This window comes from Acipenser ruthenus, chromosome 9 (genome assembly GCF_902713425.1).
Source record: "Acipenser ruthenus chromosome 9, fAciRut3.2 maternal haplotype, whole genome shotgun sequence".
In the NCBI taxonomy this organism is placed as follows: domain Eukaryota; kingdom Metazoa; phylum Chordata; class Actinopteri; order Acipenseriformes; family Acipenseridae; genus Acipenser; species Acipenser ruthenus.
The window spans coordinates 51144943-51157622 of NC_081197.1; the positions used below are offsets into that span (position 1 = coordinate 51144943).

Here is a 12680-nt window from a genome sequence, read left to right on the forward strand (position 1 = left end):
TCAATACTGATGTTCATTTGATTTACACAAACAATACAAATAATGTGTTTAACCTTCAATTGAGACTTTCTTAATACCAAATTTTGTGTCAAAATCCCTCTGTCTCTCTTAATTTGGGGAAGTGACATTGAACATAGCTCAGGCTGCTTTCTTCTTCTGCACTGCATTGCACTCGTACACTGACTTACTTTCAACATTCAACCACTACAGAATATTATTAAGGTGATTTGATGGTAATATTGTCCAGATTATCATTTTTCTTTCTATTTTGCAATGAGCTTGTTTCCAATCCCTACATCCCAAATGCCAAAATGGCATGAGAGAGGTAGTTACTCAAATGATAAGTGAAGCAAAACAATTGATGGACCAGAGCTCCAGTCCACTTTTTTATACCTTATTCATGGTATATAAATAAAGTGTGCATAAGGTATTAGCTCATTAATCAAAAAACACACACTTGATATAAATAGACTTTTTTTATATCAGAAACATAGTCAAATGAAAATGATTAACCTCATTTTGGTGTTGAAATGTATTTTTGTTTACGACTGTAAGTCGCCCTGGATAAGGGCGTCTGCTAAGAAATAAATAATAATAATAATAATAATAATAATAATAATAATAATAATAATAATAATAATAATAATAATAATAAATAATTGGGCAGCAGTGTGGAGTAGTGGATTGGGCTCTGCTGATGTACCCTTGAGCAAGGTACTTTACCTAGATTGCTCCAGTAAAAACACAACTGTATAAATGGGTAATTGTATGTAAAAATAATGTGATATCTTGTAACAATTGTAAGTCACCCTGGATAAGGGCATCCGTTAAGAAATAAATAATAATAATATATGTAGAAATAAAAAAGGCAGATATCGGCCCTGTGTTGTATGTGACTTGTAACTGTTTTCTAAAATTCTACATACTCAGCATTAGGCTGAATCGATTAGATTTTTTTCTGCTATTAATGAAAATAAACAACACCAATTTTCAAATCTTTCTCAGTTTATAGTTGAAAACAGGATTGTTCAGAGAAGCACTTTTATCATTTATATCATTCACATAAGTAATTTGGTCAAAACCCCTGCTGTTGTTTGACTCGCTAAAGGCAGTGATTACATTTTTCTGAGAAAAAGCCAAATCACAAAGAGTGAAAGTGAAAGTTCAGTGTATATTGTCTGCACTGTAAGAATTACTGTCTTTCATTACAACAGTGAAATTACACTTGTATATATTTATATGTGTTATTCAGCTTTCTGGGGACCCCCTGGGCAACCACTGCATGCATTATCTCTTTGTATGATTTTACTAATATTGTAATTCTGGTGTATATTTTGCTCAAAAGAGACAACTGTTGCACCACTGTTGCTTGGAGCTCCACAGTTGTAGGAAGTTGTTGTTTTTAAGATGGTACAGTACTTTAGTATTGTGTGCTAGCAATTTTTATTTTCTAACTGGTTTCACAGCCATGTGTAGCCATGCCTGTGGGACAATGTTTGGTATTTTCTTTGCTATTGTTTCATGGGCAAACACAACACTAAATAATGGCTATCCTTTCCTTTCATTGTCTTTTTTTCTATATAACATTACAGAAATGGTCAACTTTGCTCAGTAAGTGCATTAGATGGAGTGAGTCCACTGTCATTGGTATTGTATTAAAATGTTGATCAGTGTCTATACTGATGTAAAAAGTTACATTGTTTTACCTCTATTGTGGTCACCTGTTTAATTTCCAAAGATCTTGTTTAGTGACAACAACATTCCATCAATATTGTTATTGATTTCAAGATTTTGTATTATGTTAACTGTAAGCTCAGTAAAAGCAGGCTTTTCTTTTGGGTAACATTCAGATAAAGTATTAGCTAAATCTGTAGTTTTCATCAGAATTATCTTTTGATTAATGTATCATATTTTGACAAATGCTGAATTTTAGAAATCATGTTAATATGTGTTTAGGTCAGGCAGCATTTTTTGTATTGTGTGTGACACATATTTTTTTTTTTAATGAATTTTGAAATAAAAATTCAGATAATTGGCAACTAGATAGGACTGTGGCTCTCTTGCCAAAAGACATGATGGGGGCAGAGTGTGGACACCAACACTAACTGGTGGGGCAGAGTGCGGACACCAACATTAACTGATGGTGGCTTTCTATAGTATTAAGAAAGACCAGTAGAAGATAATATAAAGCAAGTCCTCCAGACAATAACACTAAAGCAATGGGCTGAATGAGAATAAAATACTGTAACGTGAACACAGGCTTAAAAATAACAATTTAAAGGTTTATGCCACTGAAGGTATGGGGTCTTCTGATAGCTCTCTGGTCTTTCAATATTACCGTACACTACTGCAGTAGTACTGTTTAAACCAGCATTAGAATCATATCATATGTGGTGTAAGGGCTACGGCGTTGGGGTGTGACATTTGGAAACTCTGAAATCATTTGATTACTTACATTTTATTACAGCTCCACCTTCCTTCCACAGCACGAATTGTTTTTATGGGCGAATACCACCGGATGGCGCAGTCAAGTCACTTAGTAATTTTAGAGCTGGAACCATACTGTTCGTGCAATGATTACATCCAGTATTTAATCATCTTCCTTTTAGAACGGTTTCGAGGTAAGTGACATCTTCATAATCAATTATAATGAAATTAAAAATACCGCACATGGCTCTACATCAAAACGAAACTAAGCGTTTTGAAATGTTTTAGAAATGATTGTCAAGTACGGTATCGGTATATGAAACAAACAAACAATAATCTCTGTATCAGTGTTTCACATTATACTAGGCCTCTATTTACATTTTGCTAAGGGGAAATTTATTCGCTGACTTGTTAAAACGATTGCATTTGTTTTGCGTTCAAGTTCTCAAGCACAGCAAAACCACGTTTGTTTTGGAACAGTAAGCGAGAGAGGGGGATGGGATAAAAATAATTCTGTTGTAGACAACTTGACGAGAAGGCTGATGGAGAGCTTCTTTCTAGACCAATCCCGGGCTGTAAATGTGAATTGACAACACAGTAGCGACCAATCACAGGCGCTGGTGGTAGGCTAGTCAGGAAATAGTCTTAATTGTTACATTGTATTGTTGCAATTATGTTTTTTTTTTCCTTCACTTTTAATAGTTATTTGTTTTCTAATGTAACATTTACTTAAACTAGAATGGTGTTTGGTTGACTGTATCAGGAAGTTGGTGAAGAAAAGTCTTAAAATATTTATTTATTTATTTGCAAAATAGGTCTGACGGAATCCTTCGAAAAATCTAATAATGTATTACAGAACTTCATGCTCAGTATTTCAGTTTTGCAATAAAAAATAGCGTTTCTAAAGAAACAGTTTTACATTTTTTTTTAAGTAGAATAGTAAAATAACACTCAGTACAAACTGAAAAGAGGCCATTTAAACTGCTTTTTTAGTTTATTAAAAATGTAAGTGGTACACACACACACACACACACACACACATTATATATATATATATATATATATATATATATATATAGTATAGGGGAGACCGGGGCTGGTTGTCACACTTTTTACTCTTTATTATTTTCCTCAATCTAGTGACATTCTGCGAGGTGCTGTTCCTCCTTATATTGAAGAACAACTCTTCACGTACAAATTGATGTTTTTTTTTTTTATTTTAGGGTAACTTTATTCCAAATATGATATTTAGACGGTTGAAAATGCGCCGGTCACCTGTGACAACCTGCCCCATACTGGGGTTGGTCGTCACAAAGTATGTTCTTGGCTTTACAGTGGACAATAATGCAACTTTTTTTTTTAAATAACATAAAGTTTCTACTGTGTACAATGACAGAAAGTTGTATTTTTACTTTTTATATGAACATAAAAAATATTGACCTATATATATATTTGAAATGTTGACCCATGCTACAAAATAATACCACAGCCTCCACAGAACTGGAGAACAAACAGTAAATAACTTAAATAAGCATTATATGGTGACATAGCCCACATGTTGGTGTAAAAACAAAGTAGAAAGAAAAAATATAAGACTTCTTCCTACAGGATTTACATGTGACAACCAACCCCAAAAACTATGTGACAACCTGCCCCAACCCGACTTCACATGACAATTTAATTCTCTCAGTACTACTGGGAGAACCTACTGGTTTTGTTTTTACACCAAAAGATAGCCAATAACTGATTCTATTAACATGGCCATCAGTTCAAACAAACTCCAATACTACAAAGTTATAACATAAATAACAAAATATACATTTTTTACTTTGGGTATGAAAAAAATGAAATATTTGCTAACCTTTATGTTGGATGGAATTGACCTCAAATTACAAGATGGTTGAGTTCCAGACAATAGAACACACATTTCAGTGTTAGTATCACCTGCCTGCACCATCTAGTGTCATAGTTATGAGCGCTGTGACAACCAGCCCCGGTCTCCCCCATGTATGTGTGTGTATGTGTATATATATATATATATATATATATATATATATATATATATATATATATATATATATATAATATATATATATATATATATATGACTTAGTTTCATAAAATACTGATGATCATATAAAAAAATCTACAATCCTACATTTCTTTTATGGGTCACCTGAGTTTTTTGTACTGCTTACAAAAATACAAACTTAAGAGATTTATTTCCTCTCTGGGCAAAGTGCTGGGAAATTCCCACTCCATAGTAAATGTAGGATATTTGAAAATTATCCACAGAAAATAGTATGGGCCCAGTATTTCGGATAAGACATAAAACCAAGGTCCTATTACAAGTGACTCTGCAGCAGCAGTTGTAATGCATAGTTCACCCCCTAGGTAAGTCACTTTGGATAAAAGTGTCTGCTAAATGACTAATTAATAATAAATGTTGCAACCAGATTATTTAAATATTTCTGTGGAATTTATTTTTATTTTTCAACCATAAACAGTATTAATAAAAAACTGTCTTTCACATACTGCAGGGTTTCACAATAATCCTCATTTAGGGGTTAAAAAAATAAAAAACAGCACCTAGATTCCTACTTCATATTCAAAATTAAGCAATGTTTAAATAAATTGAGGCTAAAATGTAAATATGGCACCAAAATGTTAGGTAGAAATGTATTATTTACTGACCTTTTTCCTGTGACATCTGTTGCTCCCAAGTGAAAACAAGAAACCTTTTGTTTTCATTTCTTTTAAAGCCTTATAAAACGAGGACCTTGCTGGATTGTGGATGTTTCTGTATGTCTTCTTCTTGTTGTTGGGTGCAGTAGTAAGTAGGGTAGGGTCCCTGTGCTGTGAGAGCTGTAAGATTATAGCTTTGCATCTAAAAAAGATTTATACATCCAGCCATTTGCCTTATCTGAATGCAGTGTGTTGTGTACTGTCTCCAACAGGCACATACAACCTGCTCCCTTTCCACATCCCTCGTGTTCTCCTTTGGGCTTTGAGCCACACCTCATGAACAGCACCTGACAAAGCTCTGTCCTCATAGCAAGCTGTTGATGTTCATTCATGTAGGAACACCACTGTAATTAAGTACTTTCTCCGGTACAGTACTGGAGGCCTAAAGGAACAATGCCTGAACATAATATAACCAAAAAAACGCTTGCCATTCAGACGCTGAAAAATGTGACCTAGGTTATGTTTTGACAAATATTTCAGCTTCCTTTTAATGGACGTCCATTTAAATAGCGAGGAAGGTATTAGCAGAAACATCTGTCCTATAGTTTTACCTCAATATTTAGAGCTATGAATTATTTATTTTATTTGATGGTGGTTATATATCCCCTTTGACCCTTGTGTTAATTATTTGTTTGAAACTCCTTGAAACAAGCTTAAAAATTATACAAAAAGTATTTGTCTGTCATCTCCTACATGTAAGTAGTGAGATTAAAGAGATTATGGGGCACTAGCTAGACAACTCTTCTTTCCAATTCACACTACACCTAGCCTGGAATTCGTTTTTCTGTCACATGTCACGTGGTACTGGTATGAATTTGTTGTTGTCCAAAGGACAGGGAGCCAATTTTCTTTCCTTGTAAAATAATAATAATAAAAGTACTGTTTGTTTGAAGAAAATAGATAAATGGCAGGATACGGCTGGTATTATTTTCCTGCTCACTGGAGACAATATACAGATTGTAATTTATAGATATTGTCTGTGAAAGTTTTATATAAAGGTATAAGCATGTTTGATGCTAGGTATTATTGGGCAAATTGATTGAAATACAATAGGCCTGAATAACCAAGCACAATATAAAATATCATAGAGGCTGTAGTAAGATACAAGCTGATATCCACCCAAGAGGGTCAGGGCAGCTGTCAGATAACAGATACAATCCAACTGATACAAACTATCTGATACAGACATTTCGGAAGACTATCACAAGGTTTACTTTATGTAAAATAAGTACAGTATTTCCCTTTTTTCAGGTTGTCGTCTACAGAAAATTAAGACTGTGATTGGGCGATGACATTCACTTCCCTGAGAAGTACAAAACATCATCAGCTTTATCTGAAAATGTAAAAGAGATGATAGCAGAGCCAAAGCTAGCATCCAGAGCTGCAGTCCAAAAGTAAGACCTTTACCCCATTTGCTGTGGCTTTAAGCCATTCTGTATAAGCAAAATGATAGTGGCCCAGGAACATTTCCCAATTGTGTTAGCCTGACTAGACAAAAGTGTGGTATCAACAGGATAAAGAAGGTACTTCATCAGTGACCCAAGTGTCACATCCAGACAGAGTTGTACATTAACACAACTCATTATGAAGATAGAGCAGCAATGACTTTGTCAGTAGATGGCACTGTATACTGCAATATATGTATGCTGCAGAATATACATAGGATCGAGTTGCTCTGACTATGGGGATATTCACAGAAAAGAGAATTCTCGATAGAAGGGGTAGATACTGTTTTTGATTTCAGTAACTTTTTTTCTTTTAACAGAGAGAACTCCATTGTTGATGTCCCTTCTTCTGGGTCTGTCATTCAAACTCCAAATGCTCTAAGAAGTGGGAGCAAACAGAAAACAGCTGTAAGTATCAGGCATTCTCTGGCTGCACTTTGACATTTCATTCAGAGTGGCTGTGGCATGACCCAGCAAAGATGGAACTATATTTTCTGCAGTAGCAATCTTGGTTGAAATGTGTGCTTGTTAATACAGAGCTCCCCATACATTATAAACCAACAATGATATGAGTGAGCATATAATACGTACTTCCATTGCTTGATATTACTTAATATTCCTTAGCCAAGATCCACTGGTTTGTGGTACTGGGGTTGGGATATTTGCTAACTGTTTTAACCCAAAGACCTCTTGCTTAAAAGATAATTGCCAAGACGTATGCCAATGTGATACCAGTCTTGGTGGTCATCATTGCAGTAACTCAATTACAGTGTTGGGGGGGGGGGGGGGGGGGGGGGGGGGGGGAATGAATGAATATTCATTCCATTTGTTCAAACTTGGTAGCTAATGGACAACATATTGGGTGTCCCTGCATGTTTGGGACATCCTTATTTTGTCTATTTTCTGAAGAGGAGATGATTATCTATTCAGGGATACAAAGGCATTGAATAATAAGTGGACTGAACAGTTTCCCCACAGGATTCAAGATTCTGATACATCAAAGTGTTTAGGCTGCAGTGTACATATATACAAAATATGTTTTTTGTATTGATGTATTTGCTAATACTGTTCTCATCCATATTTATACAATAGTCAGTGGTAGCATATAGTAGTAGTTGTAGTAAAACAAAGCATTACAATTATTTTACATCATTGAAGACGCTGAGAAAGATACCTTACTATTAGTATTACTATAATACTGTACTCACCTATACAGCATTTATTTGGTAACAGTGACTAACTGAAAAGGCACAAATCCTAACAGAATACCTCTGTTGTTTGTAGAGAGGGAAGAGGAGGGTGCAGGAAGTTTCTGAGAATGCTAAGAGAAGACATTCTGAGCGGAGCTTTCCCAGGCACAGACGGGTGAGCCAGGAGCACTCGAATAATGGAGACGTTGAAGCAGTCACGTTGTTTGAAGTGGTCAGCATGGGGAAGAGTGCCATGCAGGTACAGAGCCTCCATTCCTTTAAATCAATTAGAAATAAAGCAGGTGGCACAGCAGGCTAATTCACTGGACTATCACGCCTTGCATCTCTGCAGGCTTGACAGCTTTAGAGGCCAAAGTTTGAATGGCAGGGGTTCAGGGTTGAAATGCGCTCAATATAATTGAATTTATGTAAGCTCTGATTTTGTATTGTAAATGGTGTACAGACAGTTAGATTGCATTGCTTGTATACTGTACATTGCAAAGGTTATCTTCATTCTTCGTGCTGTTTTCCTTCATTTTCATGCTTTATTATAAATTGCTCATACTAAGATATTCAGTTAGAATCAATGTTTCTAAAGAAAGCTTGTAGCTCTATGCTCTGTAATGCATTTTGTGAATGTCTATTCAGACATGTGTTTGATTTCATGCATTACATGCAAACTTTAATTACGATGGGTGTGATTAATCTTTTTAGGGATAAGCAAAAGGTTCTCAAACCCCTTTTAAAGTGTTCATTTTGAAACATGGTATGTGTGACTACTTCAAATTAAAGAGAGTTCTGCCTTAATGTTAATATATCTGTTAAACTTGGACTTCTTGGGTTATTGCACCTCAGCAGTGTATTCTGGGTCAAAGTATGTTACTGTCTGAAAGCTTGACAGTCAATAGGAGAAGCAGCTGGTTAGTTAATGACCAAGAAAGTGCAACCCTAACTGAAGGCATTGATTGCAAACAGAGATTTATTTAGCTAAGCATAGTACCATATTCTATGTTAACGAACTGAAGAGGTTTTTATGTGACTGTTCTGTCTTTTATCTGTAGTCTGTGGTGGATGACTGGATTGAAGCCTACCAACAGGACAGAGATACAGCACTTCTGGACCTCATCAGCTTCTTCATCCAGTGCTCAGGATGCAAAGGCAGTCATACACTACATTGAATGCCCTTTTAGTCCCCACTGAAGTTTAATAAAGCAGATATTAAGGAAACACCATTGCTATCTTATGAACAATACAGTAACCATTCCCTATGGATATTTCATAGAAGCTTATTTATTAAATTTGATTCCCCACTTCCCTTCTTGTATCCTGGCTTGATCATACACAGATAAAGGACTTCATTACAGACAACGATGTGTCCTTATCAGTTTAGTAACTGTAGTAAAGCAGGAATGTGGAGTCTCCGGATAATATGGCTATTTAGAACACTTGGAGTCAAATTGAGTTGAAAAGTGTTTATTAATGTCCTTTTCAGTTCTGTTTGTTTTAGCCCTTTTCCAAAACATAAAATAAAATGTGTGACGTTCCTTGAATTACAATAGAAACAGGGCTTTGATATTAATCTTAATACCAGACTCTCCTCTGTGCAGGAGTGGTTACTGCTGAAATGTTTCAAAGCCGGCACGATACTGGACTCCAGAAGAAAATGATAGAGGAGTTTGATGAGGTACTGCACTGTTATTCTGAATGCATCATCTCCACAGTGTTGGAATTTGCTTCAGTCAGTTGACAGTTTGTGCATTGGATGTTTTTCAGGATACTGGTCTGCAGTACAAGAAATTCATGGCCTTTCCGTGGATCCTTACAGTTACATGGCCTATGGATATGGTAATTTAATTAAACTTTTTTTTTATTTTTTTTATTAATTCTATCTTCTTTTTCCCTGCAGTGTTAAGGTTCAAGCTCTCTTAGCTAGAATCAGAAAAGGTGCTGTTAGGCTCTATGAGAGCTTCCCCTCTTTGCTCTGTGAGCGCACCTTAACCCAAAATATTAGTTTTATCTGTTTATTGCCACATGATATATATTCTAAATAATCATGTATTCGGAGGGAATAAGGTATTCTCTTTCAGGTATGCATTTCTTTGCTTTGGGGTTTTAGGATTGTGGGGAGTACCCACTCACCATGCCAGGGCCCTACTGGAAGAAGTTCAGGTGCAACTTCTGTGAGTTCATCGTGATGCTGATTCACCAGGGTCAGAACAGTGTCATCTATGACAGCTACCTGATGGACACCGTCATCTCACTGCTCACCGAGCTGTCAGACTCCAGGATCAGAGCATTCAGGCACACTTGTACTTTGTCAGGTAAGGAGGCAGCATTTGGATGCATTTGTGATTCAACTTGGTATGCGTGTGAAGTATCGCGGTTATCTTAACAATTATTTTGTCTTCTTGTTTAGATTCACTTTGTATAATTTTTGTTAGTCATCGTATTCTTGTGTTCTTTTAAAGGCACCCATGTGACCTCAAAACTTCTCTCTAAATTCAGTTGGAACACCCTAGTGGATGTAATAAATCCAACAGTAAGATAACCACGTGGAACAAATATGTTATTCCCTGGGGGCAGAGTGTTGCAGGGGGACCTTCTGAGGCCACAGTGGTGCTATAAACCTCTGAGTTTGAAAAAGTAAACTGGAGGTGTTGACTGAAACAGGAAATTGTGGATGCAGTTGTCTTGACAACAGTAAGAGGCTTACCTGGAGATATCGTAATTGTAAATCTGAAAATGGCTATATAAATATATTCAGCCATTTTCTATATTTGTATGTGTAAATATGGTGATAGTTTAGAAATGACAAAGTGAATATACTTGTATGTCATTCAAAGCATACTGTATAAAGGTGTCCCCTTGTTATATTACACTGTAATTTACCTGCAATTTTCTTGTGTTTCAGCTCTGAAACTCTTGACCGCCTTGGTGAGTGTGGCTGTGAACCTTGGTGTTAATAAAGACAACACTCACAGACTGTACGAAGAGGAGAGAAACAAGATGACTTCTAAGAGAGCATGTCACAGGCAGGAACAACTTGAGAAGAAAATAAAAGAGGTAAAAGATGGGATAGAGACAGAATTGCCTGTATAAATCTTCCCTTCCTGGAACACCTTCCTCAGTGCACTTTAGAGATCATTAGCTGGTCTGCTGTCGCAAAATGGAGGTAAACTCAAACTTTCTGGTTGATGGTGGCTAATTTATTACATAATCCACAGCATGCAGTATTTTTTTCCTATCTATCACTATATGTATTTACTTTTATCATGTATCAATACACTATAAAGTACGAATATAATCCTCAATCTGTTACTTTCTTATTCCACACTTGATCTTTCTCTGCTTTTTATCAGAACGCATACCTTGCCTGGTAGTCAAGTTTGTTTACAGTTAGTTTCTGCTGTTTCCACTTTTCATGACTACCTCCTGGGACACTTTCACTGCTTGTTTTCTCTTGTGTCATCACATTATTGTTTTTTTTTTTATTGTAATCCGGTTTTAAACAGGGAAAGTAGTTAATCTTGTGGCGAAGGATCTCAACGACTGGCTTCTGATCATCTCAGTCATTGGTTGCTAGGGTAACAAGCAGGAAATACATTATCTCAGCGTTTGAGGGCAGGATGGAATTGTGTTCTGGGAAAGATTTTCAGAGTAAACTTGTTTGTTCTACTGTTGTTTGAACACATTGGTGACACTGTTTAATTAACCTAGGAAGAATAGGTGGCACAAGTAGTGAACAGGTTCCCAGGAGTAATTGAAACTGCCCATTGCTTACAGATAGTATGCTTTAACATCACACATCTATGTTTGCTGTGAATGTATTTTCAAACCCCAGAGTGCAATACCTATGTAGGAAAAGATTTTTGTTTTTTGTGAACTTTAAAACAGTAATGCATTATTAACTTGTGTTTTAGCTGCAAGACAAACAGCATGAAATAGAAAATATGATGAATGTTATCTTCAAAGGCGTGTTTCTGATGAGATACCGGTAAGATAGTGTTTTAGTATTATTTTTGTTACCAACTAGAAATCAAAAGGATGGCTGAAAGCAATAACAAGGCTTTATGAAGAAAGGCACATTAAATCAAATGGTCATCTGGATAAGCTGTTCAGTGAAAATGTATATGTTGGCTGTTCAAAATAAATGGAAGACATTTTGCTGAAGATATCCAATGCATTTTAAGATGCAATGGTTACTCATTTCTTTTCATTCCATCCATCCATTACCCATAACCGCTTAATCCTATACAGGGTCGTGGTGAGCCGGAGCATAACCCAGCAGACACAGGGCACAAGGCAGGGCTACACCCTGGATGGGACGCCAGTCCATCACAGTTTATTTTCATTCATGTTTGCTAAATCTTTGTTAAATAAAGCCTCTTTGGTGTGGACAAAATTTGAACAGCATTCTTAAATACCAGGGATAATAATACTTCTAGTGAAATTTCATTTTAATAATTCAGAGCGTACCCTAGGGTAACCAATTACATCGTTTTCAAAACAAATAAATACAAGTGGACATGGATATCTGTCTTAATATATTGTATTAGTTTACTAGTCTGCAATTTTAAGTAGAGTTATGATTCGCAGAACTGTGTACACGTCTGCAGTGTTAACTGCTATGCTCTTAAGTGTGATTGGACTGCGTCAATGTGCTGAGAATTGCGCTGTGAAATGTCTGATCTTTGTTTTTTGGGTTATTTCAGTGATGTGACACCTGAGATCCGAGCTAACTGTATGGAAGAGATAGGAATCTGGATGAAAATGTACAGCCCGTTTTTTTTAAATGACAGCTACTTAAAGTATGTTGGGTGGATGTTGAACGACAAGGTCTGTACAGGAAAATTGCCTTTTTGGTTTTATTATT

The 12680-nt window shown here is 36.0% G+C and overlaps 1 protein-coding gene across 2 annotated transcripts in view; it reads left to right on the forward strand.

Moving 5' to 3' along the window:
• Positions 1-2500: 2500 nt before the first annotated feature.
• The window catches only part of si:ch211-269e2.1 (cohesin subunit SA-2), a 33340-nt gene continuing 23160 nt past the window's right edge, over positions 2501-12680 (forward strand). For both annotated transcript variants that reach the window (XM_059030207.1, XM_059030208.1), the window contains exons 1-11: positions 2501-2621; positions 6424-6566; positions 6938-7025; positions 7902-8066; positions 8869-8968; positions 9418-9491; positions 9581-9652; positions 9924-10128; positions 10719-10870; positions 11728-11801; positions 12520-12643. In XM_059030207.1, the coding sequence (XP_058886190.1) occupies positions 6523-6566; positions 6938-7025; positions 7902-8066; positions 8869-8968; positions 9418-9491; positions 9581-9652; positions 9924-10128; positions 10719-10870; positions 11728-11801; positions 12520-12643 (1098 nt within the window). In that variant the 5' untranslated portion in view covers positions 2501-2621; positions 6424-6522. The remainder of the gene's footprint in view (positions 2622-6423; positions 6567-6937; positions 7026-7901; positions 8067-8868; positions 8969-9417; positions 9492-9580; positions 9653-9923; positions 10129-10718; positions 10871-11727; positions 11802-12519; positions 12644-12680) is intronic.